The sequence below is a fragment of the Perognathus longimembris genome, chromosome 7 (assembly GCF_023159225.1).
Source record: "Perognathus longimembris pacificus isolate PPM17 chromosome 7, ASM2315922v1, whole genome shotgun sequence".
Lineage (NCBI taxonomy): Eukaryota > Metazoa > Chordata > Mammalia > Rodentia > Heteromyidae > Perognathus > Perognathus longimembris.
In genome coordinates, this window is record NC_063167.1 from 24,229,306 (window position 1) to 24,254,596 (window position 25,291).

At 42.6% G+C, this 25,291-nt stretch overlaps 2 protein-coding genes across 6 annotated transcripts in view; both read right to left on the bottom strand.

The window, feature by feature from the left end:
- The window catches only part of Mtf1 (metal regulatory transcription factor 1), a 52,794-nt gene extending 32,962 nt beyond the window's left edge, over window positions 1-19,832 (bottom strand). For 2 of the 3 annotated variants that reach the window (XM_048350939.1, XM_048350938.1), the window contains exons 1-2: window positions 19,737-19,832; window positions 17,709-18,164 (exon numbers count right to left, since the gene is read on the bottom strand). In XM_048350939.1, coding sequence (XP_048206896.1) covers window positions 17,709-18,113 — 405 coding nt within the window. In that variant the 5' untranslated portion in view covers window positions 18,114-18,164; window positions 19,737-19,832. Of the gene's footprint in view, window positions 1-17,708; window positions 18,167-19,736 lie in introns of those variants that run through there. The other variant, XM_048350940.1, reaches the window with a different exon arrangement.
- Window positions 19,833-21,308: 1,476 nt separating this feature from the next.
- Window positions 21,309-25,291, bottom strand: part of Inpp5b (inositol polyphosphate-5-phosphatase B) — a 58,221-nt gene continuing 54,238 nt past the window's right edge. For all 3 annotated transcript variants that reach the window (XM_048350935.1, XM_048350937.1, XM_048350936.1), the window contains 4 exons: window positions 24,008-24,092; window positions 23,556-23,683; window positions 22,871-22,982; window positions 21,309-22,120 (listed from right to left, as the gene is read on the bottom strand). In XM_048350935.1, coding sequence (XP_048206892.1) covers window positions 22,005-22,120; window positions 22,871-22,982; window positions 23,556-23,683; window positions 24,008-24,092 — 441 coding nt within the window. In that variant the 3' untranslated portion in view covers window positions 21,309-22,004. The remainder of the gene's footprint in view (window positions 22,121-22,870; window positions 22,983-23,555; window positions 23,684-24,007; window positions 24,093-25,291) is intronic.

A 25,291-nucleotide genomic window follows, 5' to 3' on the forward strand; every position in this document is an offset into this window, starting at 1 on the left:
AGGCCCTGGGTTCAATCCCCAGCACTGCCAAACAAACAACAAACAAGGTAAAAACCACTGTTAGTTCTAGAGCCATACAAAAATCAAGCAACTGGTATGACGGTGCTCACATGTAATCCTAGCACTTGGGAGGTAGATGTAGAATAGTGAGTTTGAGGCTTGCCAAGTCTGCACAAGACTTTATTGCAAAAAAAGAAAAGGAAACAACAAACAAGCAGCTGATAGATTTGGCCCATCAGCCACAGCTACTACTAAAATCTATAGGAGTGGGTAAGGGAGAGGCCCAGACTCCTCCTAGCTCCTCTACCCTCTCTCTCTTTCACTTGTCTAATGATCTAACATACAGTCTTCAGATTTCTGAGGCAAGTGGTCCCTCACCTATTTGCTGCTTACCCTTCCCATTGCCACACAGGAACACTATCAAGTATCCATAAAACTCAATTCCTCACCTTTATTCTCAGGTCGCAGGGCCTAGAGTCAAGGCTAGGATTCTAACCTAGGGCTGAGATGTGGTTCAGTGGACAAGTGTTTGCCTACCCAATACCAAAAAAAGAAAAGAAAACACATATATTTATATACATACAATACATATACATATATATGATCCAGTTCCTGTTCCTTAGCCTGATATTAAAGGACATTAGGACATTATCAGGGCCTCTACCTCTTTGCCTTATTACTAAGTAACCAACCAATAGAAGGCTCTGTCTAGGGGCTGGGGATATGGCCTAGTGGCAAGAGTGCTTGCCTTGTATACATGAGGCCCTGGGTTCGATTCCCCAGCACCACATATACAGAAAACGTCCAGAAGTGACGCTGTGGCTCAAGTGGCAGAGTGCTAGCTTTGAGCAAAAAAAAAAAGAAGCCAGGGACAGTGCTCAGGCCCTGAGTTCAAGGCCCAGGACTGGCCAAAAAACAAAAACAAAAACAGAAGGCTCTGTCTAGACCTATAGGCAATGAGAAACCTTTCTCCAATTCCAATTCTAAATTCCTACTTCCTGGACTTTTATCTCTCCTTTGCCTTGACTGGAAATGCCCAGGTACTTTATTTTCTTTTCTTTCCTTTTTCTTTCTTTTTCTTCCTTTCTATAATCATTCCATGTTGACAGGATAGTGACCTTCCCTAAATGCCAATAACATTTAGCTATAGCACTCATTTGACACTTCGCTTATATTGGTACTTTTCCTCTCTGCATAAATCCTGACTTCCCAACGAGACTAAAAACCTCTTCTGGCTGCCAGGTGGAGATGTCAAAATAACCACTGAGCAGTCAGGAGGAGGAGGGACTGTAGATGCAGCAATAAAGGAGATATGTCCCAATCACAAAGCTTATGGCAATGATGAATGATAACAGCAGATTTCGTTCTTTTGTTTGCTTGTTTATTTTATTGGTCTCAGCTAACCCAGAATTTGCTCTGAGACTGGCCTCAAACCTGTGATCCTCATGCCTAAGCCTCCTAAGAGCTGGAATTACAAATGTGCATCACTATGCTACCTTTGAATTTCATTCCTAAAATGCTACAGCAGTTGGCACCTGCTTAGTAGTTAAGTCATAGTTATTTTTTTACAAATAGTAATTTTTCTTGTCTCTCAGTCCTGCTCTGAGTTTATGTACTTGGCCAAATCAAACTTCTGTTACATATTCCTGTCCCAAGGGCTAGTGTCCAACTAGTACTTATTCCCATTCCAAACTAGAATAGGAACCCTTATTATAGGATCTCATGACTTCCATCCTCTCTATCTGGGGATTCTGTACCCATAGATTCAGCTCACTGTGCATCAAAACATTGAGGAAAAACTATCTATGCTATGTACAGAACTTTCCCCCATTAGTTCCTACATAATACAGCACTACAACTCTAGTGCTTGCACTGTATTAGGTAACAGAAAGAATTTAAAGATGATTTAAGGTATACATAAAATGAACATACGTTGTATACAAACACTATCCTTTTAGAACAATAAAGGAGGGGGCTGGGAATATGGCCTAGTGGCAAGAACAATAAAGGAGGGAAAAAATTAAAGAGATTCAATAGGGAAGGAAGAAGTCAAATTATCCCTACTTGCAGAGAACATGATACTATAACTAACGGAGTCCATGGACTCTACCAAAAATTTCGACATCTGATAAAAATGCCTTCAGAAATGTAGCAGGATATAAAATCATCACTTAGAAATAACTAGTCTTGCCGGGTGCCAGTGGCTTAATGCTTATAATCTTAGATACTCAGGAGGCTGAGATCTGAGGATCTCAGTTTGAAGACAGCCTGGGCAGGAAAGTTCATGAGACTCTTTTTTTAATTTTTATTTTTTGTTGTTCATAGGGCTTGAACTCAAGGCCTGGGAACTGTCCCTGAGGTTTTCTGCTCAAGGCTAGCACTCAGTTTGAGCCACAGCTCTACTTCTGGTTTTTTGTTTGTTTTGCTTATTTTTGGTGGTTAATCAGAGGTAAGAGTCTCCAGGACTTTCCTGCTTGGGCAGGCTGTGAACCACAATTCTCAGATCTCAGCCTCCTGAGTAGCTAGGATTATTACAGAGGGCAATTTGGCAGTTTCTAAGACTCTTATCTCCAATAAATTACTCAGAAAAAGCCAGGAGCTGTAGCTCAAGTGGTAATAATGCTAGCCTTGAGCTCAAAGAAGCTCAGGGACAGTGTTGAGTTCAAGCCACAAAACGGGAGGAAAAAAATCACTAGTCTTTCTACATATTAACAATGAACATACTCAAAACTCAGAAGATTAAAAAACAATAGGGGTGGGCTGGGGATATGGCCTAGTGGCAAGAGTGCCTGCCTCATATACATGAGGCCCTGGGTTTGATTCCCCAGCACCACATATGCAGAAAATGGCCAGAAGTGGCACTGTGGCTCAAGGGGCAGAGTGCTAGCCTTGAGCAGAAGGAGGCCAGGGATGGTGCTCAGGCCCTGAGTCCAAGCCCCAGGACTGGCCAAAAACAACAACAACAACAACAACAAAAAAAAAACAATAGGGGTAACAACGTTGCATGAGAGATGTACTCACTACCTTACATATGTAACTATAACCTCTCTGTATATCACCTTGACAATAAAATTTTAAAAAAAAAACAATAAAAGAGTAGTTCTCGGGAGCTGGGGATATGGCCTAGTGGCAAGAGTGCTTGCCTCCTATACACGAGGCCCTGGGTTCAATTCCCCAGCACCACATATACAGAAAATGGCCAGAAGTGGCGCTGTGGCTCAGGTGGCAGAGTGCTAGCCTTGAGCAAAAAGAAGTCAGGGACAGTGCTCAAGCCCTGAGTCCAAGCCCCAGGACTGGCCAAAAAAAAAAAAAAAAAAAGAGTAGTTCTCATTCACTATCCTAGCTACTCAGGAGGCCCCCCCAAAAACTGAACAGCTTAAAAGAATAAATAATCTAGTGAATGGGCAATCAATTCAAATAGTTTTCAGACGAAATACAAATAGCTCTTCAATACATCGAGGAAATCTAAGTCGAAACCTCACTACAATTCCACATTACCCCAGTCAGAAAGGCAGCCTTCAAGAAAATAAACAAGGGCTGGCACTGGTGGCTCACACTGTAGTTCTAGCTACTCAGGAGGCTGAGATCTGAGGATCTTGGTTCAAAGCCAGCCCATGCAGGAAAGTCCATGAGACTCTTATCTCCAATTAACCACCAGAAAACTGGAAGTGGTGCTGTGGCTCAAAGTCATAGAGCACTAGCCTTGCGAAAAAGAACTCAGAGACAGTGCCCAAGCCCTGAGTTCAAGCCCAACAACCAATCAAAAAAGAAAGAAAGAAAGAAAACAAGACTGGGAGAGGATCCTCTTACACTACTGGAGGGAGTGTAACCACTGTGGAAATCAGTTTGGAAGTGCCTCAGGAAGCTACCAATGGATGTACTTATGACCCTAGCATAGCACCAATGTGCATGTATCCAACAGAATACACATCAATATACAAGAAAGATACCTGCATATCCATCTATACTACAGCACTGTTCACTATAGCCAAATTTCAAAATCAACCAAGGTGCCCAACAATAGATGAATAAATATAGTACAAATATACACAAGATATCACACAGCTATAAAAAAATGAATTCATTTGTAGGAGACAAACCAAGTGGAAAAGGCCAAATATATGTGGAAGACAGACTTAAAAGACACACACAGCCAGGTGCTGGTGGCTCACACCTGTAATCCTACCTACTCATGAGTCTGAGATCTGAAGATCATGGTTTAAAGCCAGCCCTGGCAGAAAAGTCCATGAGACTCTTAACTCCAGTAAATTACCCAAAAAGGCCAGAAGTGGTGCTGTGCCTCAAAGTGATAGAGTGCTAGCCTCAAATAAAAGAAGATCAGGGACAGCACCCATGCCCAGAGTTCAAGCCCCAGGACCAGCTTTAAAAAAAAAAAAAAAGACACATATATTCGAGGACATGCATATATGTATATATAACTACACCCATTTATCCATCCATCCATCCGTGTGTATCATACATACATGACTGTAAGGGATTGTATAGGAGGATAAGGGGAAGGGAAGAGAGAAAAAGAGGGAGAATAATTTCAAAATATGATACAATTATGTATGAATACAAGACGAGAAAGGACCATGATGTAAGCTGCTGACAATACAGGATGAGAAGCAAGAGAAGTGTAGAGGAGGTTATTGTGAGCAAAATATATGTACCTCTAAAATAACATGGTGAACCTCCCTTGATGCAATTAATACATGATTTAAAAAAGAAGAGAACAACAGCAAAGTTAATAGACTTGGATGAGGGGCACCAGCGGTAGGAGACAGAACAAAAAAAAAGATAGTGCATGGTAGTGAGTATAGTGAGCAGTTTATTTGCATGTATAAAAACAGAACAATGAGACCTGTAGAAATTATTCTAGGAAGGGGGAGAAAAATGGGGATAACTGCCAGGGGAAAGTTGACCAAAAGAAACATTGTTTATGTGAGAGGAAATACAAGGACAAAACCCTTCTTGTTTAACTAATACGTGTTAATTTAAGAAAATTTAGGAAAAAATTGTGCTTGCACTGAATATGTACAGAATTTTTCTCTCATCATTATTCCCTAAACAACACAGTATAACAACTATTTACACAGTGCTTGTACTAAATTAGATAATGTAAGTAATTAAAAGAGGTTAATATATATGTTATATACAAATTCAACTTGAACATCCATGTATTTTGTATGCATGGCAGAGGGTGAAGTTTTGGAACCAATTCCCAATGGGTAATCAGAAATGACCATTTTTCTTTAAATTAGGAGGTAAAATTAAGATGAATTAATATATTACATCACTACCTTTAGCTGCTATGCAAAGCAGTATCAGGAAAATAATAGGCATTAAATATTCGTTGAATTAAGTAATTCAACACAGATGGACAACTACTTCTTGGCTGGACTGTAATCTCCACAAGAACAGGACCAGGCTTAACTGGTTCACTGACAACACAACCTTAGAAACCAGCAACCAGCCTGTGGAAAAGTGGCGCTCCATCCACGCTGCTTTTTGGTTGGTATTATTTTTGTTTCTCTTTTTGTTGGTTCTGAGGCTTGAACTCAGGGCCTCACACTCTCTCACTTAGCTTTCTTGCTCAGGACTGGCACACTACCACTTGAGCCACACACCACCAACCAGCATGGCATTTTGCTGGTTAATTGGACATGGAGTCTTTTCTGTCTGACTGGCTTAGATCAGTGATCCTATCTCAGCCTTCTGAGTATCTAAGATTACTGGTGAGAGCCACTTACACCCAGCTCCATTCAAATTTTTTGAATGAGTGAATGAAGAAACCCATCAGGAGTCAATGCTAAGGAAGTAGTGACAAGGACTAAGAGTGGTAAGAAATGGGCGTCTAGGAGGATGGTCAACTAGGTAGACCCAACAGAGAAGATGGATCAAGTTCTTAGTTTTAAAAGTTGGGTGTGGTGAGGCAGGATTGCAATCCTTGCACTCAGAGGCTGAGGCAAAAGGATCACAAATTCAGTCAGCAAGTTTGAAATCAGTTTGGGCTATGGGTCTTCAAAGTAAAATACTGTCTAAAAAAATGAAAACCAAGGGCTGGGAATATGGCCTACTGGTAAAGTGCTTGTCTTGTATACATGAAACCCTGGGTTCGATTCCTCAGCACTACATACATAGAAAAAGCTGGAAGTGGCACTGTGGCTCAAGTGGTAGAGTGCTAGCCTTGAGCAAAAAGAAGCCAGGGACAGTGCTCAGGCCCGAGTTCAAGCCTCAGGACTGGCAAAAAAACAAAACCACACAAAAAAATGAAAACCATATTTCTCAGTTCTAGCTGCCCTAGCTTGATAAGATCACTGAAAGGGTGGGGCAGTAGCCTGAATGTAAGGAAGTAAGCACCAACTACACTTTCAAGGAAACTTGAGAGACTGAGGAATGAAGTTAGGAGAAGACATAGGCTGAGAAAGTATCTGTATTCAAAGCAGGGGTACACAGTTGAGTGTCAAAGATATCCCTATATAAGCTAAATAAATAATTGTTTACTTTACCTGAAGGAAATAGCCATTCAGTGTCTTTCAGAATTCTTTTAAAATAGCACCAAACTTCAGTAAAAAGGGAAACCTAAACCTCTTCAAGCTGAATCAGACAGAACAGGAAGTTATGAAACTGTCCATGCAGTTTTTCCTGATTACACACAGGAGATGTTACAACACTGGAGACTTTTAAAGCAGCCAAAGTTGAACATACAAGTATCAAAACTCAGGCTCCAAGACTTATATTATATACAGTGCTAGGGAATTAAAAAAAAATAAACCTTGCTCCTAAAAGACTCAGAATCACCAGGAGAGCCAAACAGATAAAGAGATAGGAACCAGGTGGCTTGGGAAGCTGAACTGATAAGGAGTGTTCAGCACACCAGGGAAAGAATGTAACTTACCCAGGGTGACTAAGAGAAGCCAGAGGTGACACCCAAATGGAATCTAAAGACTTCAGGGAGGGGTGACACATAATTACTTTACTTATCAAAATGATATCTATATAATACAATGTCACTGAAGACTCCACAGAATATAAAGAAAACTTGTTTTTCTAAGAGAGCTTAAGACTCAGGCAACTTTAGCTTTCCAGCACCACCTCAGACAGAGGTTGCTAACCATGTTGAGTGGTAGGAGAGCACACTCAAGTCTACAAAAGGACAGAGCTATGCTACTACTGGGAAGGAAGCATGAGCCTCTGGAGAGCTGGTATTTACTTAAAATGTGTTCCCAGCTCTAAAATAAGAGGGATATTTAATAAAGATGACCGCCCTATGAAGTCAACAGAACCAGAGAGAGAAAAGTGGAGGAAATAGCAATAGTAAGAAAATTAAACACTGGAACTCCAAGAGACAAAAGGTTAAAAAAAAAATTGCTGGGTGCTGGTGGCTCAAGCCTGTAATCCTAACTACTCAGGAGGTTGAGATATGAGAATCGCTACTCAAAGCCAGCCCTGGTAGGAAAGTTCGTGAGATTCTTGTTCCCAATTACCCACCAAAATAAAACCCTAGAAGTGGAGCTACGGCTCAAGTGGCAGAGTGCTAGAAGCTTTGAGCAAAAGAAGCTCAGGGACCTCACCCAAGCCCTGACCTCAAACCCCAGAACTGGCACCAAAAAAAAGAAAAGAGAGAGAGAGAGAGAGAGAGAGAGAGAGAGAGATGAGACTAAAAAAACTACATTGAACAAATATTTGCTTTCCTCTATTCCGTAAGGAAAGGCCATGTGGACAGATGAATGCTATGGCTAGAGGACCTGCCCTTCCTCCTTGTCACCAGAGACTTTCATGCCTTCCTCCATACCAAAATTGTCTTCCCATACTGACACTGAGCTCATGTCTTCATCCCAAAATGGGCACCCAAACTGCTTGAAGCAGAAACGTTAAGAGCTATGAACTGACCCCATTTCTTCACTAGCATACCAGCCAGGGGAGCTGAGTTCACACACACACACACACACACACACACACACACACACACACACACACACACACACCATGCTTTTTTCCATAGCTCATCCCCTCCCAAGGCTGTCATAATGCCATCTCCTGCCCCTTCATTTCTCAGCTCTGTTCATAGCCAATAAGTTTCAGTATCTGACTCTGCAGTGTTTGAGAAAGTAGATTCAGACAGAAAGTGTAGACTTTGACCTTTAGAAAGTCCTCACCTCAGATCTCAGTTCTACCACTCCACAGCTGGGTGTTTCTCTACAACTCAGGGTTTTCTGTTTGTTTTTATCTGTGCGAGTATCTATTTTATAAGATTATGAAAGTGAAATACAAAATGATGTCTAAAATCCCAGAGGTCAGGTAGGGTGGGGTATGTCTCTAATCCCACCTGGTAGGGAAGTGTAGCTAGGAGGTTCAAAGTTTGAGGCTGGCCCTGGACAAAAGGTGTGAGACCTTATCTAAGAAACAACTAAAGCTAAAGGGGCTAGAGGATAGGTTCCAAGGGTACTAAGCCTACACAGGGAGCACAAGGCCCTAATTTCAAAACTTCCACCACCAAAACAAAAACAAATCACAAACCAACCAAACAAAAAAAGAACACCTCAATAACTAGCACACACTAGCAGTAACTAGCAGCTATTCAACAGCTGCTCATGCCTCACCTTCACCTCCCTCTCCCAGCACAAGCCTTCCTTCTTTAGCTGAAAGAGCCCTCAGCTTTGCCTGGTGCCCCAAATGCCCACTGTGAAGGGACTAAAGAAGTCAAAGGAAACCAAGAATGAGCCTGCAACACTACCTGTGACCTTGCAGGAACCTCAGCAGGGAAACACATTTTTAAACATTTCTTTTAAAACCTTCATTTTAAAACAGTTATAGCAAGGTGCTGGTAGCTCACACCTGTAATTCTAAACTCCTAAGAAAGCAGAGATCTGAGGATCATGGTTCAAAGCCAGCTCAGGCAGGTAAGTCCAAGAGACTCTTATTTCCAATTAAAACAACAGCCAGAAGTAGAGCTGTAGCTCAAGTGGTAAAGTGCTAGCCTTGAGCAAAAAAGCTCAGGGCCCAGGCCCTGAGTACAAGCCCAGGACTGGTGTGTGCACACATACATACACACACATACACACACACAGAGTTATAAAAGGTGGTTCACATTCCATAGTAGTGTCAATACAATATCTCAGCTAATTAGGGGAGCTGGCAAGTCTTCCATAGACTATGCGAGAGCCCAACCACCATTTACCACCTAGTCTCAAGGAGAAAATGCTTCCTAACAGTTCTTAACAAAAAATGTTTCAACATTATAAAGTATGCTTGAGTTGAAAGTCACCTCTGGGCGCTGGGGATATGGCCTAGTGGCAAGAGCGCTTGCCTCGTATACAAGAAACCCTCGGTTCGATTCCCCAGCACCACATATACAGAAAATGGCCAGAAGTGGTGCTGTGGCTCAAGTGGCAGAGTGCTAACCTTGAGCAAAAAGAAGCCAGGGACAGTGCTCAGGCCCTGAGTCCAAGGCCCAGGACTGGCAAAAAAAGAAAGTTACCTCTGCACATCCTGTTAGAACCACAGAAGTCTGTGGGGAAGAGAAGCCAAGTGTACACTCACTGAGCCAGACTTCATGCTACATGTTTTATGCATATATTCCTTTATGCACTAATCCTACTAACTCTTCACAAAATGCAATGGAATATTTTTAAGTTTACAAAAGGAGAAACAGAGCAGCTTGCTGAAGGCCACACTGTTAGTATATACCAGAACAAAGATGGAATCCAGGTTGAAATCATCCTTCACAGAAGAAACTTATTTTGAGAATAAGCTTGATTCAAAGAAGAGAGAGGAAAAGAACACTAAAACCAACTTCTTTCTCCAGAACCTTAAACTAACAGTAGCTCAGTTCGTAGAGCATCAATCAGCCAATGAGTAAAAGCATCAGGTGCCAAGTTCCAGTCCTGGTCTTGGACAAAATAATTTAGCAATACCTAATTCCCAATAGGCCATAGCTTACGTAAAAACATAAGTTCAAGGGGCTGGGGATATAGCCTAGTGGCAAGAGTGCCTGCCTCGGATACACGAGGCCCTAGGTTCAATTCCCCAGCACCACATATACAGAAAACGGCCAGAAGCGGCGCTGTGGCTCAAGTGGCAGAGTGCTAGCCTTGAGCGGGAAGAAGCCAGGGACAGTGCTCAGGCCCTGAGTCCAAGGCCCAGGACTGGCCCAAAAAAAAAAAAAAAAAAAAAAAAAAACCATAAGTTCAAGACCTGTAACTGCTACACCATCAAGTTTGAAAAACAGCATAAACATAAAACCAAATGTGTCCTCTTCTCAGGTCAGTGGGCCTGGGTGATGGGAATACTGATGACAAAGTACAAATGCACATGTAGGGGAGGCTGATAAAGTAGCATAGCTTGGTAAGTAAGAGGAAAACACATGTGCTCTGGATTGTAATATGGAGATGCTACATGGAGATTCCAAGCTCTGAGGGCAGGGACTGTGTTGTACTTTTTTTTTTTTTTTGGCCAGTCCTAGGGCCTGGACTCAGTGCCTGAGAACTGTCCCTGGCTTCTTTTTGCTCAAGGCTAGCACTCTGCCACTTGAGCCACAGCGCCACTTCTAGCCATTTTCTGTATATGTGGTGCTGGGGAATTGAACCCAGGGCCTCATGTATAAGAGGCAAGCACTCTTGCCACTAGGCCATATCCCCAGCCCTGTGTTGTACTTCTTGATATTTGACAAAAGTAGATGAATCAAATCTTGGCTAGGCAGGGAGGGGGTGAATGGGTCCTTACACTAGACTTCCAAGTCTGGCTGTCCTACTTCTGAATGGCAATTCCATGGGAATTTAAGAGAGGGACCTGTGAAGAGTTCTCTGCCTGAGGGATTTATATTGAGCAGTAAAAGATACAAGATTGCGATGAAGTTTCCTAAGAGACACACTGGAGTCAAAATTTCTGTGTGCCTGCATACGCACACACACACACAATGAATGCATGAAATGGGGGAAGCAAACCACAAGTCTCTTGAATGCCATACAAAGTTCTGTTATTGAGCCACATCCTCAGCACCATCACTCCCCTTTTCCTGAGACACGGTTTTATAGTAGGCTGACTTTGAACTTGATTCTCCTGCCTTAGCATCCTAAATGCTGGGATTACAAGTACACATTCCCACAGCAGTTTCTTTTCTCCCTCTTACTCTTATATTTAAAATGTGTCAGCCTAAAAAAGAAATCTCAGGCTGTGGGAAGAGTTTGCCTGCCTAGAATGGGTGAGCCCTGAGTCCTATCCACTGCAAAACTAGATAAATAAAACGATGAAGAAGGGAGGGAAACAAGGAGGAGGAAGAGGAGAAGAAACAACATCAACTACTATTACTACAATGGAAAATCACTGACCACATATTTTATCTATGGTGTGTCTAGAACAAATAGAAGACAGCCTAATTCACAAAGTATTACTGCTTCCTGATAAAGAAGGAGATTCTATCCCAATCAGTACTTTGGAATACTTTGAGGCATTATGGTGAACATATGCGACATAGAATTCCTGAGTTTTATCTACATCTTGGCCAACTATTCAGCAAAGAAGTGGGACGGTCAGCAAACCACATAGGAAACATTATGTTCAGGAATGTTGAGAAGTGGTAACTAGACAGTCCTGACAGGTTCTCTGGGATGGCACAGCTGTAAGAAACTTTGAGAAAACATGGACTACATTAACAGACTAAACAAACAGCAACTTAGAAACCTTTAAGGAGCAAACCTTAAGAATGCTTTTAGCTGGGTGCCAGTGGCCTAGCTACTCAAGAAGGCAGAGATCCGAGGATGGCCATTCAAAGCCAACCCAGACAAGAAAGCCCAAGAGACTCTTATCTCCTATTAACCAATAGAAAACTGGAAGTGGTACTGTGGCTCAAAGTGGTAGAGCACTAGCTTTGAGTAAAAGGGCTCAGGGACAGTGCCCAGGCCATGAGTTCAAGCTCCATGACCAATAAAAAAAAATTTTAAATAAAAAAGTAGTTTATCTGCATGTATGAAAATAAACAATGAAACCTACTGAACTGTTTTAAGAAGGGAGAGTAGGAGTCAGGTACCCATCACTCACACCTGTAATCCTAACTTTGCAGGAGGCTAAGATCTAAGGATCAAGGTTTGAAGCCAGCCCAGGCAGGAAAGTCTATGAGACTCTTAACTCCAATTAACCACTAAAAAGCCTCAAATGGAACTGTGGTTGAAGGCAGTAGTCTTATTTTTTTTTAAATCTTATTTAAATAAGGTTATTTAAGAACAGCCTTATTTCAAAATAAGCTAAAAAGAATGCCTCTGAGCAAAATAACAATATTTTCATTAGAATTTCAAGTACACAGCAAAAAAAAAAAAAGAAAAAAAAAAAACAAGTACAAGAATCTGAAATGTGAAATTAAGAGTTGGAATGACCCATAGTCCTACAGTAGGAAGATAGTACCTATGGCAAAGTTCTGGTTGGTTTACTTTTGCACAAGACAAGCATATTGAAAAAAAAAAAATGAAGCAATCAGTAAGCTGATTACACATTGTAGGAAACAATGGCACAACCAAAAGCAAACAGGAAAATCAGGCTAAAATCTGACTCAGAAATAAGCTGCTTAGGAAGCCAAGAAGACTAGATCTCAAACACCTTGATTTCTCAAGTAGCACCTGGGCTTGAAAGAAAAACAGGCTGGAAAACATGGGGGGAAACAAGGGTAGACTAAGAGATTGTGAAGCTGTTATCAGTCATAAACAATGACCTCTTCAAGCCAATTAAATGGATGCAAATACCAAAATAAAATCACTGTGAAATCAAAAGCTAAGGGTAAAATGGTGCTTCAGGAAGGCAAATCTCCTGAATGTCTGGCTAGTAAGCAAGATGTTCAAAGACTGGAGCCAGTGCTGCTTCCCTCTCAGTCCTCATCAAACCTCACACCTACCAGTCTCAAGACTAGATTATAAAATCTTTCATAGTGATCTCATGGGAAAAATAAAGGAAACTTGAGATATAGCCACACCAGACTACAGAAAATCCTCATAATACCTTTGATCTTGTTCAACACGATTACCAATGGCCAGAGATGTGAATGGCAAATCAGGTTCGCAAATAGAGTAAACCAATTTGCACACCCTGCAATGTGGGAAAGTAACAATCAATGTCACTAGTTTCATAATCGTTCCTTCTCCCTTTCTGCCTAGGTCAGCATTTCCCAAACAGTGTTCTACTTAATTCCTGGAAATGAGAACAGAAAAATGTTTTCCCAAGTTTATAACATCTGGGAAATTCTTCACTTTCTTCCTTCTTAGTTATTAGTCCATCAAAGGCTCTGAGAAGTCCTGTAATGAATAAACTTCTGTTTTGGCTTAATGTTTTCCAAACATTTGCTAATAAAACACTGTCACATAGTAATCATTAGAACCTCATTCAAACTGGCAAAAAAAAAAAATGGTGCTGCTAACTGCCTCATCAGTCTCCTTCCAAACCTGGGGGGAGGGGGGAATCACACAAACGAAAACACTAAATATGGTACTTCCTGCCTGTTCCCTTGCCACCTCCAGTCTTCCTCACTCTGAAGTAGCTTGAGCTACCTGTGCTCCCGCTGAAGGCCTTCCTTTGCAGGATGTGAGGGACAGCTACATAACTGGCAGAGCTAAGCAGCTTCCCTCTGGTTCAATCCCTCCACAAGGTCACACAGGAATAGACAGTCTTCACATTCTTCCCTCAGCTCCCAGAATGAGGCATTCCACCCATCTCTAACAGCAGTGATGTCTGGCTCCTCTTTCTCGGTCCAATCCTTAAACTCTCAGACCAATTCTTGCTTTCCCCTAAGCAAATGGTTTAAGTGCTACCCCTTCCTGTATCCGCAATCCTAATCCTAAATTGTTTCCTTGGCTTCAGATCCTCATTTCCAGTGGGCTTTCAGCTTGTGCTTTTTATCTTTTCTCCAAGGACTACACATTCAATACATTCCAGCCAACCTCATCCATTTCCTCACCAAACTTTTTGCTCTTCCTGTCTTTATTCATGTTACTGGAAACAACATTTAAGAGGGTGAACAGTAGAGTTAGCTGCTTCCCTATCAGCAAGCACACAATGTGAATGTGAATTTGCCTTTATAAAGTACCCAACACACTAGTCCATACACTACTAAACTCTTCACCAGCTCCATCAATCAGCTGTACTAAAACACAGCAGGAATTCAACACACTTGGAAAAAGAAAACAAAAATGGATGGATCTTTTCAATTCACATGACTCAAAACCTTTGAATCACACCGAACTCACAGCTCCATTATTCAATCTCCAATAATACACCAAGTTCCTGAGGTCTCTACAAAAGCTCTTCTTTCCTTTATCAGACTTAAATAAAATTCCAAGCCAACACTCCAAACGTCTTCTAAGTAACACTGCCTCCAAGCTACTGCCACTGCCAAGACACACTTTCTAAAGTGCTAGTCTAACCACATTGCTCCCAGGCTCACAAACTCCCACCTAATGGCTTCCCACTACTGCTGGAATGTGGTACAAACCTTAGTAAGCTATCAATGCTTTCCTTGTCTCCTAGGTTTGGATCTTTGCTATCGTCCATCCTTATCTCCTACTACTCTTTGTTCTAGTCCAAGGGTCACAATATAGCCAAATCTAGCTACCTGCTTGTTTTTATAAATAAAATTTTATCAGAACTCACTCAAGCTCACATATCACCATCTTTTTGTTTTGCTTTATTGTAGTGCTACAGACCCAAACCAGAGACTCTTGCATGCTAGGCAAGTGCTCTACCATAGAGCATTATCTCCATCCCACTAGAACAATATCTATGACTGCACTGGTGCTACAGCAGAAAAGGTGAGTAGTTACAACAGAGATCACAGAGCCTAGAATATTTACTTTTTAGCGTTTTACAAAAGAAAAAAATACAGACCTCTGTTCTAACAGGAAAATAGGCAATTCCCTAAGATGGCCTGTGTTTGATATCATTTTTCAGTGTCTGCCATTCCCATCCCTCAGAAGGATGTGTCTCTACTTCTGATGTTAACAGTTAGCTTCTATGTTCCCAATACAGAATTTGTACCAATCCACATCACTGTCATACGAATATTTCTACTTCTGTAAACTGTCATAATCATTTGCATCCCCATCCTCACAGAGCATAAAAGCACCTTGTCTGTATACACGTTTGCTGAATTGAAACAATCCCATATAAGCTCAAATATTGGGCTGAAATCAACAAGATAATATTTAGTAGGGAGCTGTTCTTTTTATTACTGGTACTTGGGCTTGAATTTATTTATTTATTTAAATTAAATTTTATAGACAAGGTGATGTACAGAGGGGGTAGAGTTACATAATAAGGTAGTGAGTACATTTCTTATTTGTTACACTCTCCCTCATTTTTCTTTCCCTTCCCTAGTTCAGATAAGCACATATACAATATCCAGTGTACCAAAATCATATACAGTGACCACAGGGTGGGCTTGAATTTAGGGCTCAGACTCTTAACTGGCTTTTGTTGTTTTTGTTGTTGTTGTTCAGGGCTGGTGCTTTACCACTTTGGCCATACCTCCAGTTCCAGCTTTTTATTAGTTAATTGGAGATAAAACAGTATCTCAGATCTGTTGGCACAGTTTGGATTCAAAGTATGATCCTCAGATCTCAGGCTCCTGAGTAGCTAGGACTACAGTCATGAGCCACTGACACCTGGCTAGGGAGGTATTCTTAAGGCTAACATATGACTCTCTACTCAATTACACAAGACTTGGCAACTGTACTCATGACACTAACATGGAACAGTTTCTCAATCCCAGCCAGCACTGCTAACATTTGGGGCCAGCTAACTGCTACAGGGAGTTAGTTCCCTATGCATTGTAAAATGTTCCGCAGCATTTTCAGTCTATCCACTATATTCCCCTAGCAACTCCCCTGTGTGACAACCAAAAATGTCTCCAGACACTACTAAATGTCTTCTGAGAGAAAAAAAAAATCACCCCAGTTGAAAACCACCATTCTTGGAAGTTTCCAAGTTCAAGCTGCCAGAAAGATGGTATCACTAATAAAACATAGACCACACAGCAATTGTAGTACAGTGTCCAGATTAAAAGATAAAGCCACAAGGTACTCAGTACTATTGACTCACACTTGTGAGATTGTATTCAACTCTAAATTCTAAAGGGACTTTGGAAAACTGGAATTCATTCAATTAAAGGTGACCAAGCCAATGGGACACTGGAGGAAAATATCCTAAGAGGGATATTTAACTAAACGGAAGTGGTCAGATAGAAGAGATCTCAGGAGAACTCATGATCTTTTAAGAAGCAAATCCTGGGACTGTAGCGGAACAGAACTAGAACTAGAGAGCATCCAGAAGGCAGATTTAGATCTATATAAATCAAAGCTTTCTAACAATCAGAGTGGGCCAACATATGTATTAGGTTGAGCCGTGAAAGACTGTTCTTGTCCTTTTGGAAGTGTTCAAAGCACAAAACAATAATGTCAAACAGGCTGGAGAGAGAGAGATTCCTCCACCTGATGGAAAGTAGTATAAAATGATCTCTCTAACATTTTTCTAGGTCTGAGATTTTAATTCTAGAAAAGGCCAAATGTTGGGGCTGGGAATATGGCCTAGTGGCAAGAGTGCTTGCCTCGTATACATGGAGCCCAGGGTTCGATTCCACAGCACCACATATATAGAAAATGGCCAGAAGTGGCACTGTGGCTCAAGTGGCAGAGTGCTGGTTTTGGGCAAAAAGAAGCCAGGGACAGTGCTCAGGCCGAGTCTAAGCGCCAAAACTGGCAAAAAAAAAAAAAAAAAAAAAAAGCCAAATGTCATGCATAAGCCATAGGTAATTCCAAGACCTTAGTAAGAGCAACACAGGTTTTTGTGGGACTTTTCTTCTGTTAGGTGCTGAAAAAATAATAATCTAGCAACCCAAGAGGCTGAGATTTAGAGGAGAATCAATGTTCAAAGTCAGTCCCAGAAGACAAGTCCATGAGACTCTATAAAATAACCAGCAAAAGTAGAGCTGGTTGTGTGACTCAATTAGTAGGGCACCACCTATGCAAGCAAGAGGAGTAAGCGAAAGGCTCTGAGTTCAAACCCCACTTTTTTTCCCTTAAATAATTTATCCTATTTCTGCTTGGTAGCTTCTTACATTTAGTTGCCAGAACTATAACGACCAGTGATGTACTTTCTGTAATAATTCCTGAATAATTTCACCACTACCTCTAACCATGTTTTTCATCCCATAGTACAATTTGTAAAATGCTTTAGTCACATTATCTAAATATGAATATAACAACTTATTTCAGATAATCTACTCATTTACTATCTCTTGCCTGAATTATACTCTAGCCTTTATAATTCACTAAACACTCATTAATAAAGCATGTTCCAGAAGATACTCATCTCCCAAACCATTTACATAAAACCCAGAGATAAACCAAATCTAGTTATTTTAGTATCAGACAATTCAAGTTTAATTATTTCAGCATCATAAACATGAATTTACTTCAATGTAATTTATATTTTATTCATGATATGGGGAAGAAACTTTGAGATATTACAAATTAGTATTTATAAATTACAATATGGCCATACAATCCAAAAATTCTAATAAGCAATCACCATAAAACACAAAGAACATGTGTTGTTAACAGGCAAAAATCAGTCAGCTCTAAGCCCAGAACTCCTTAACTCCCCAGTTAAAACTGCCAGCAAGTGTTACCCACAATCCTACCTGGGCCCTCACTAGTCAATTTACTTACTTCTTTGCGTTTCGTTTCTGGACATTCCGACTGCAGAGTAAGGGTTGCACCTTCGATATTTCTTGGCATGGGTGTGGAACCAGGGTTTATAGTCAAATGAATCTGATCTGGTGAGATAATGTGTTGCACGTAACCCTGGGACATTGCTTCCTGGTCTATTAGGAAGCCCTCTTCACCCCCTACTAGAAAAGGCAAGTGTTCTCCACACTGTCCATCGTCATCTTCATCCTCCAAAGTGCCAGGGTCCTGCTCAATAAGAACAGTGGTCCTATCATAAACAGTTCCAGAAGAGGAAGGCACCAGTCCATTTTCATCCACAAACCTGAGCATCTTGTCATCGGGGGTCAGGTCATCTTCCTCCGCCTTAAAGAAGATGATGTTGTCGTCCGGACTGTGTTCTCCCATGGTTCAATCGTGCTCAGCTCAGTTTTGAGAAATGAAAAGGTAATGACCTTTCTGCAATAGACAAAGTCAAAATCAGTACCATACCTCAAGACCCACTTAACCTTAAGGCTCATTTTCCCCCTCTCATTTGAAGAGCAAGTCAAAGCAAATAAAAAATTATCTTCTTTGGAAATACTTGTAACTTTGATACACTCATTTTTTAAAGTAAGCAATAATTTTCTTTTAAAAATTGAAGGAATAAGTAGTCCACAAGACCTTCAAAATGTGCCTGTCAATTTGAAGATCGGTCAAAATACTTAGAGGGTAATGGAGCAAACAAAAAGGAGGGTGCTTCAAGACTAATGGCTATAAACCTTCAAGTAAGGAGATCTCTTTCAAATACCCCCTACATCACACCATGAGGCATACACAGCCACTTGTAGTCTATGGTGGAGGAGAAAGGCTTTGGTTGCAGCCAATCATCTACAATCCTGTCTGTGTCCGCTTCTTATTTACTTGGGTAACTTTTCTGTGTCTCATTTTTCTTACATGTATGGTGAGACTAATGATTTCTGTTCTGTCAGAAATTGTTAGGAGGAATGAAAGAGAAAATGTATGTAAAACAAAATGCCTGACAACAGAACAAATATGAATTTCTTCCCTCTTTCCTAGAAGATACTTTTGCTTCAGGTGGAAAAGCTAACCCTTAATAAGAAACATCTAATTTAAATTAATTTGTCTCCTGAAATAATATATGGACCAGAAGTCAGGCTTGTGTAGAGGGTTTTCTTTTTCTGTCCTTAGGGAGTGTCTGGAGTATAGTACAGTGACACTAGGAGCTCAGGAAAAGACAGCTAAGTGAATGACAGACAGACAAGTAGATACACTCTCTTGAGGAAAATCCCAAGTTGGAAGCTTTCATAGTCTGGACTAATGATTCTTCCGTCACCAGCAAACATTTGGGATTCTACAAACTGGGTTTGCCGGGCAGCCCAGAAACGTTATACACAATCAGTATGTCACTTTTAGTTTGTAGCCTGGTTCTGCGCCTTCTCTTTGGCTCGGGGTTGGAATGTAAGCATTGATGTTGTGAGGCAGCTAGACACAGAAGTCTCTCTGTTATCAGAGACAGGTCAAGGGATCTAATCCGGCAGGAACACGTCCCACCCCAAGCTCTGCCTTACGCAATCCCAAGGCTGCACATTTGGATGCGGGGAGAAACGAGAGGACCGCCGGGGCCCAGGGAGCTGGCCCCGCACCTTCGGCGCCAGTACGAAGACCAACTTTCCGGAACAAACCAGACCAGGTCTGAGGGTGGCCAAGGAGCGCGAGCCCAGCACCCCAGAGAGACTGGGGTAAGGAGCCTGTCCCGGACAGCCCCGAGTCCCGGACTACAGGGCAAAATCTGGATACAAGCTTGGGGCGGGGGGGAAGACCGCGAGCAGGGGCAGGGTCCGGGTCTCCATGGAAACAGGGAAGGGGGGGCTGGATGCCCATCCCCATGGAAACGGAGGAGGGGTGGGGTCCCTACGGAGACTGGAACGAGGTCTCCGCTGGGAAATGCGTCCGGAGGAGCCTAAGTCCCGCGCCCCCTGCTCCCCCCGAGAAGTCCTAACCCAAGCCGGGTCTAGTTTCGCCTTTTACCTCCGCGGCTCCCGGCAACGGCGGCGGCGGTGGCGGCGGCGGCGGCGGCAGCAGCAGCTACTCCCCTCCCAAGCGGCACCATGATTGCCCCCACCTTTCCCGGACGTCACTTCCGCTTCCTCTTTCCGGAGGAAGGAGAGGACAGCGGCACGATTCTCCCCGGTGCTTCTGATTGGCGCTCCTATCTGGAGGCTGAGTGCACTCCTCCAATGGGTGAGCAGGAGGGGCAGAGCGGGGCGGGGCCGCGGAGGCGTCGCGGGAGCGTGCGCTCGGGCGGCGCGGGCAAGTGTCCGGAGCGTTAACGCGCGGTTCCGGGCGCTCGGTAGCAGCGGCGCCCCCAGCCACTAATTCGACATACTCTCCGCCCGCTTTGCGCATATACTGCAACCCGAGGCCGGGACGCCCGGGTGACCGGCTTGGACCCGCAGGGAGCGAGCTTCCCGGACTGCACCACTGCACCAGCGCCGCCTTGTCACCCAGCTAAATTAACTCGGCCAGGCAAAGAAAAATGGACCAAAGAGGCCGAGTTAGGAGAATTCCTGGCCCAGCCAGAGAGGAAGCGGCCGCTTCTTCCTCTTGTCACACATTCGTGGACAGTTTCCGATCTTCTCACACTCGAGCCCACACCGGCTGTCTCAACTTTTCTCCCCTGAGGTTTCCAGTGACCGCCACCTACTGGCCATTCACTCCCATTGCTCGCTCTTACCCTGCGCCCGGCCTCCATTACCATGCCAAATCGCAGCACCAGCGCCCTGGGTACAACTTTGTGCTTGGTCGTACCTCTAAGTGTCTCCCAGTATTCTTAGGTGTCTGTGAAATGTAGCTGTTGAACCCTCCCTGCAGCCACTGCCTGTTCTCTCCATGAGCTGCTTTTCTGGAAGGCTCACGAGTGGGGCCAGGCGTCGTGGTAGCTCATGCCTGTAAATCCTAGCTATTAAGGAGGTTGAAATCTGAGAATCGCAGTTCTTAGCCTGGGCTGGGGAGTCCCTTCGACACTTACTTACCTCCAGAAAGCGAGAAGTGGAGCTGTGGCTCAAGTGGTAGACAGCTAGCCTTGGGCAAAAGGTGACGTATGGCAGCGCCCAGCCCAGGCCCTGAGTTCAAGCCCCAAGCCCAGCACGCGCTTGCACACACACTAAAGTGTGGGACAGAGCCGGCGGCGTGACAGTGCTCACGCCTGTAATCCTAGCTTCTCAGGAGGCTAAAATAGGATTACAGTTCAAAGCCAGCCTGGGCAGGAAAGTCCAGTAAACTAAGAAAAAGCCGGAAGTGGCACTGTGGCTCAAGTGGTAGAGCCAGTAGCCTTGAGCATAAAAAGGCCCATGGACAGCACAGGACTAGCAAACAAAATAAGTGAAAAAAAGAGTGGGACAATCTCTAGAGACTGAATTAGGGCCATTTTACCATCTCTTGAAATGTGAAAAATGTTGATTATCCATCAGACTGTGAGGCATATGACTCTTGTGGGCCCTGCCCAGCTCAGCTGTCTCAGTCTTAAGCAACAAAGGTCCACAAGTCAATAGTTAAGTAATAGCTAATAGTTAGAAAAAGAAAAAAACCATGCACAGGAACAACTGTTAAAAATACATTTATCATTAAAATATATTACACCATGAAAGAGGGGATACATCATAAAGAGCCCGGAGGATTTGCAGGCCCAGAAAATCTCATCTGACTCACCAGAACCTGGTCTCCCATGTTTTTGCATCTGAGCTACCATATTGCTCATATGCTGAGTGGCCAGCCTCAGGGTTACCTAGTTACATCTGAGTAGGAAGGGGGTAAGAGGTCCTGTATATACATCGAGCAGTGGAAGCATTTGTGGTAGCTTAGGGTTGTTTACCCAAAGGCATTCTTGCTGTCCAACTCATGCTTGGGACTTCTAAGTTTGTCCAACTATCTGGTCACAAGTTCAGCCCAGGCTATAGGAAGGCACTGACTGCCCTGGAGGCAGGTTGAGTAAGCAAAAGTATAGTTCTGTAAAAAAAAAACTTTTTAAATAAAAAAGAATAGAGATCTATTTGTGTTAAATAACTAAAGTTGAATATCAAATGTCAGTTTTACCAAGGTGGGCTTCTCCCATGTTTTCACAACTCAGCATGGGATGTGCTAACCCAAGGCACTAGCTGAGGGGAGGTGTAGCCTCAGGAGGAGGCAGCCACTGTTCTTGCTTCCAGGTGGCCTTGTATCATCCTAAGACGTCTCTTGAGCTGCAATAGGTGGGGCTAGCAACTGGCTGTCTTGAATGAAACTGGAGAGGAGAGAGACTCAGAGTGGGTTGCAGAGGAACTGATGAATAAACTCTTGAGCTTTTTTCTTCTCAGCCATTTCAAGCTTTCGATGACCAGTTGGGTTTCGAAGCAGTAAGCTGCCAAATATGCTAGCTGTGTGTGGAAATTAAAAAAAAAATACTACTTGTTTTTATGTTGTTAGCAATATTTTCTGGTTTTGAAAATAGGGGAGTAACATATGCTATAATCCCAACACTATAAAAACCAAGCCAAGGGGCTGGGGATATGGCCTAGTGGCAAGAGTGCTTGCCTCATATACATGAGGCCCTAGGTTCGATTCCCCAGCACCACATATACAGAAAATGGCCAGAAGTGGCGCTGTGGCTCAAGTGGCAGAGTGCTAGCCTTGAGCAAGAAGAAGCCAGGGACAGTGCTCAGGCCCTGAGTTCAAACCCCAGGATTGGCCAAAAAAAAAAAAAAACCAAGCCAACCTAAGGTACATAATAGTTGAGGTCTCCCTGAACTACATAGCAAGACCCTTTATCACTCTCTTTCTCTTCTCTTTCATTACACACACACACACACCCCTATTCTGTTGTTACATGCTTGGCAAACATTCTACTACTAAGCTATTCCCCCATCCAAACTTAGTGTAAACTTTGCCCAGAGCTGGATGTGATGACACATACCTGTGATTCTGGCACTTGAAAGGTTACAGAACAAGATCAAGAGTTCAAAATCAAGCTGGGCTACATAGCTAGACCCTGTTTCAAAAAAATTTTTTTTTGTTGCCCAGAACTTGACATTTCAGCTCTGCTGCAATGACCTTGGACCCAGCTAGGCCTCCTTTCTCAGAATAAATCTATTTGTAGAGATGCTTCCTCTAAACACTTGGCTACTCACCTAGAATATTCTCATCCAAATGATTTTTTGCTGAATTTTTCAGCAATTCTTGCAAAAACGCCATCAAGTAGTTGAAGACATTTTTATGGAATCTGGGAAGAGCAGAAATGACCTGAAAGAGGAAGAGGTGGGATTTGCCTTTTTTTGTTCATTCAATTATTTGCCAAGTTGCCTGCTATATTTTAAAAACTGAGTACATGATCTATGAGCATAAGGGAGACTGCATAGGAAACTTTAACCACTTACTTCCTAGCATTAAGTATTAAAAGAGAAGCAAGGGTCAAACACCATGTGAATTTGAAGGTCAAACTTCTAACTCTGTGTTCTCAGAAGACTTAGAGAATAGATGTCAAACCCAATGTCAGTTGGGTTTTGTAAGACAAAACTGGACTGGTAGAGGTAAGGTCTAGAGAATTTTGGGCAAAGAAAGTATGAAAAACCAAAGAAGGCAAGCAGCAAGACAAGTAGAAAAGTGTACACTGTAAGAAATTACTTTTGGCAGAAAGTAATTTGGGTGATGCTATTAAAAGAAAACGGGGCATGAGAGGAAGAACAGGTTTGAGAAGGAAAGATAGTGTTCAGTTTCTAAGAACTGCACTTGAAGGACTGTGCCCACTTTATTATCAGGCCTCATTTACCTGGGGCTGGCAACATGTGCACGTTGAAGCTAAGTGTTTCCCCTCACCTGCTTACTCGCTGCGTAACTGCCAGAACACTCCAAGCAATTATGGTAGGCGCTGTAACAGATGACAGGCTCTGGCAGACTCTCCAGGAAAAGCAGCAAGGCTTCGGCTACAGAATGGTTGCTAGCAGCTTTTGGCCCACTGTTAAGGAACAGATGATGCTGCTGCCCATGGATAGAAGGCCTAGGGGCAAGCCAGAAATGCTGCCTTGTTCAGTCAGGCCCTCTGCACAGAGCTGGGATGCCGGCCCAGTACCTCAAAGGGACCATGCTGTTTGTCAGCTGAGCCAGACCCTCCTGAGTTCTTGCTGTATGTGCTGCTTAAAACTGTCAAGCCTCTATGCAAAGTTTACAAAAAAGATGTTAGCTGAGGACACAATATGAGTATGCATTTTGAAAAATTCTTCTTTCCCTTTTCACACACACACACATACACACTAATGCCTAAAGGATACAAAGACTATCAACTGTTCCTTTATCCAAACAGTCCCTGATATGTTCAAATTCCGACCTCAGGCCTGGCTGCTGAAACAGATCTTCCTGCAAAAGGGAAGAAAGTCATAAAACAATTATTTTCTCAGAAAATAGGCAATAATTTCCCATTTAGCAATATAATCATGGTGCAAAAAAGTATCAGTAGTGGGATATTTGAATCACCCTAGAAGACAATGTGACATGCTAATGAGGTGAATCCATCTTGCAGGCCATCCCAGACATGCTTTTATAATAGAACAGTAAACATCTATTATATAACTATAGATAAGGCACACACAAGACAAAATTCAACATAAGAGAACACTGAGAAGCAGTCATATGCTTCCTGTAGTGTTGAGAGACTCAACAGAAAAAAAAATGAAAATATACAATGCATAGCCAGAAGGTGAGGTGGGACTTGTAGAGTGCCTGCCTAACAAGCACAAGTTCCTGAGTTTAGACCCCAGAAGCGACTACATATATGTGGTATAAATGAATCTCAGCATCAAAAAAAAAAAGCTGGGGACCAGTGACTCATGCTTATAATCCTAATCAAAGCCAGCATAGGCAAGAAAGTCCATGAAATTCTTATCTACAGTTAAGAACCCAAAAAGCCAGAAGGAGAGCTATAGCTCAAGTGGTAGAGCATTATCCTTGAACAAAACAGTTCAGAGGGGCTGGGAATATGGCCTAGTGGCAAGAGTGCTTGCCTCATATACATGAAGCCCTAGGTTCGATTCCCCAGCACCACATATGTAGAAAATGGCCAGAAGTGGTGCTGTGGCTCAAGTGGCAGAGTGCTAGCCTTGAGTAAAAAGAAGGGACAGTGTTCAGGCCCTGAGTCCAAGGCCCAGGACTGGCAAAAAAAAAAAAAAAAAGTTCAGAGACAGCACCCAGGCTTTGAGTTCAAGCTCCAGAACCAAAACACACAAACACGGGAAAAAAAAATAGAGAGAGAAAGCCAAAAAGGAATCTCAAAGCTTTATGTGCAAAGAAGATCATAGTTATAAAAGTTTTCATTATTTTTAGGATATTTTATATTACTTGTTTTATAAAGTGACTTAAAATAATGTAACTGTTCATAACAACATTAGTATATGTATTGACCACAATTTGCATTTGAAAGGAGCTCTACAGAGAAGGTGGAAGAGCACAGTACTTAAAAATATAAATTCCGGGACCTGCTTGCCTAGCAGGTGTGAGGCCCTGCGTTGAATCCCCAGCACTGAAAAAAAAAAAAAAAATAAGAACAATGTGTGACCTCT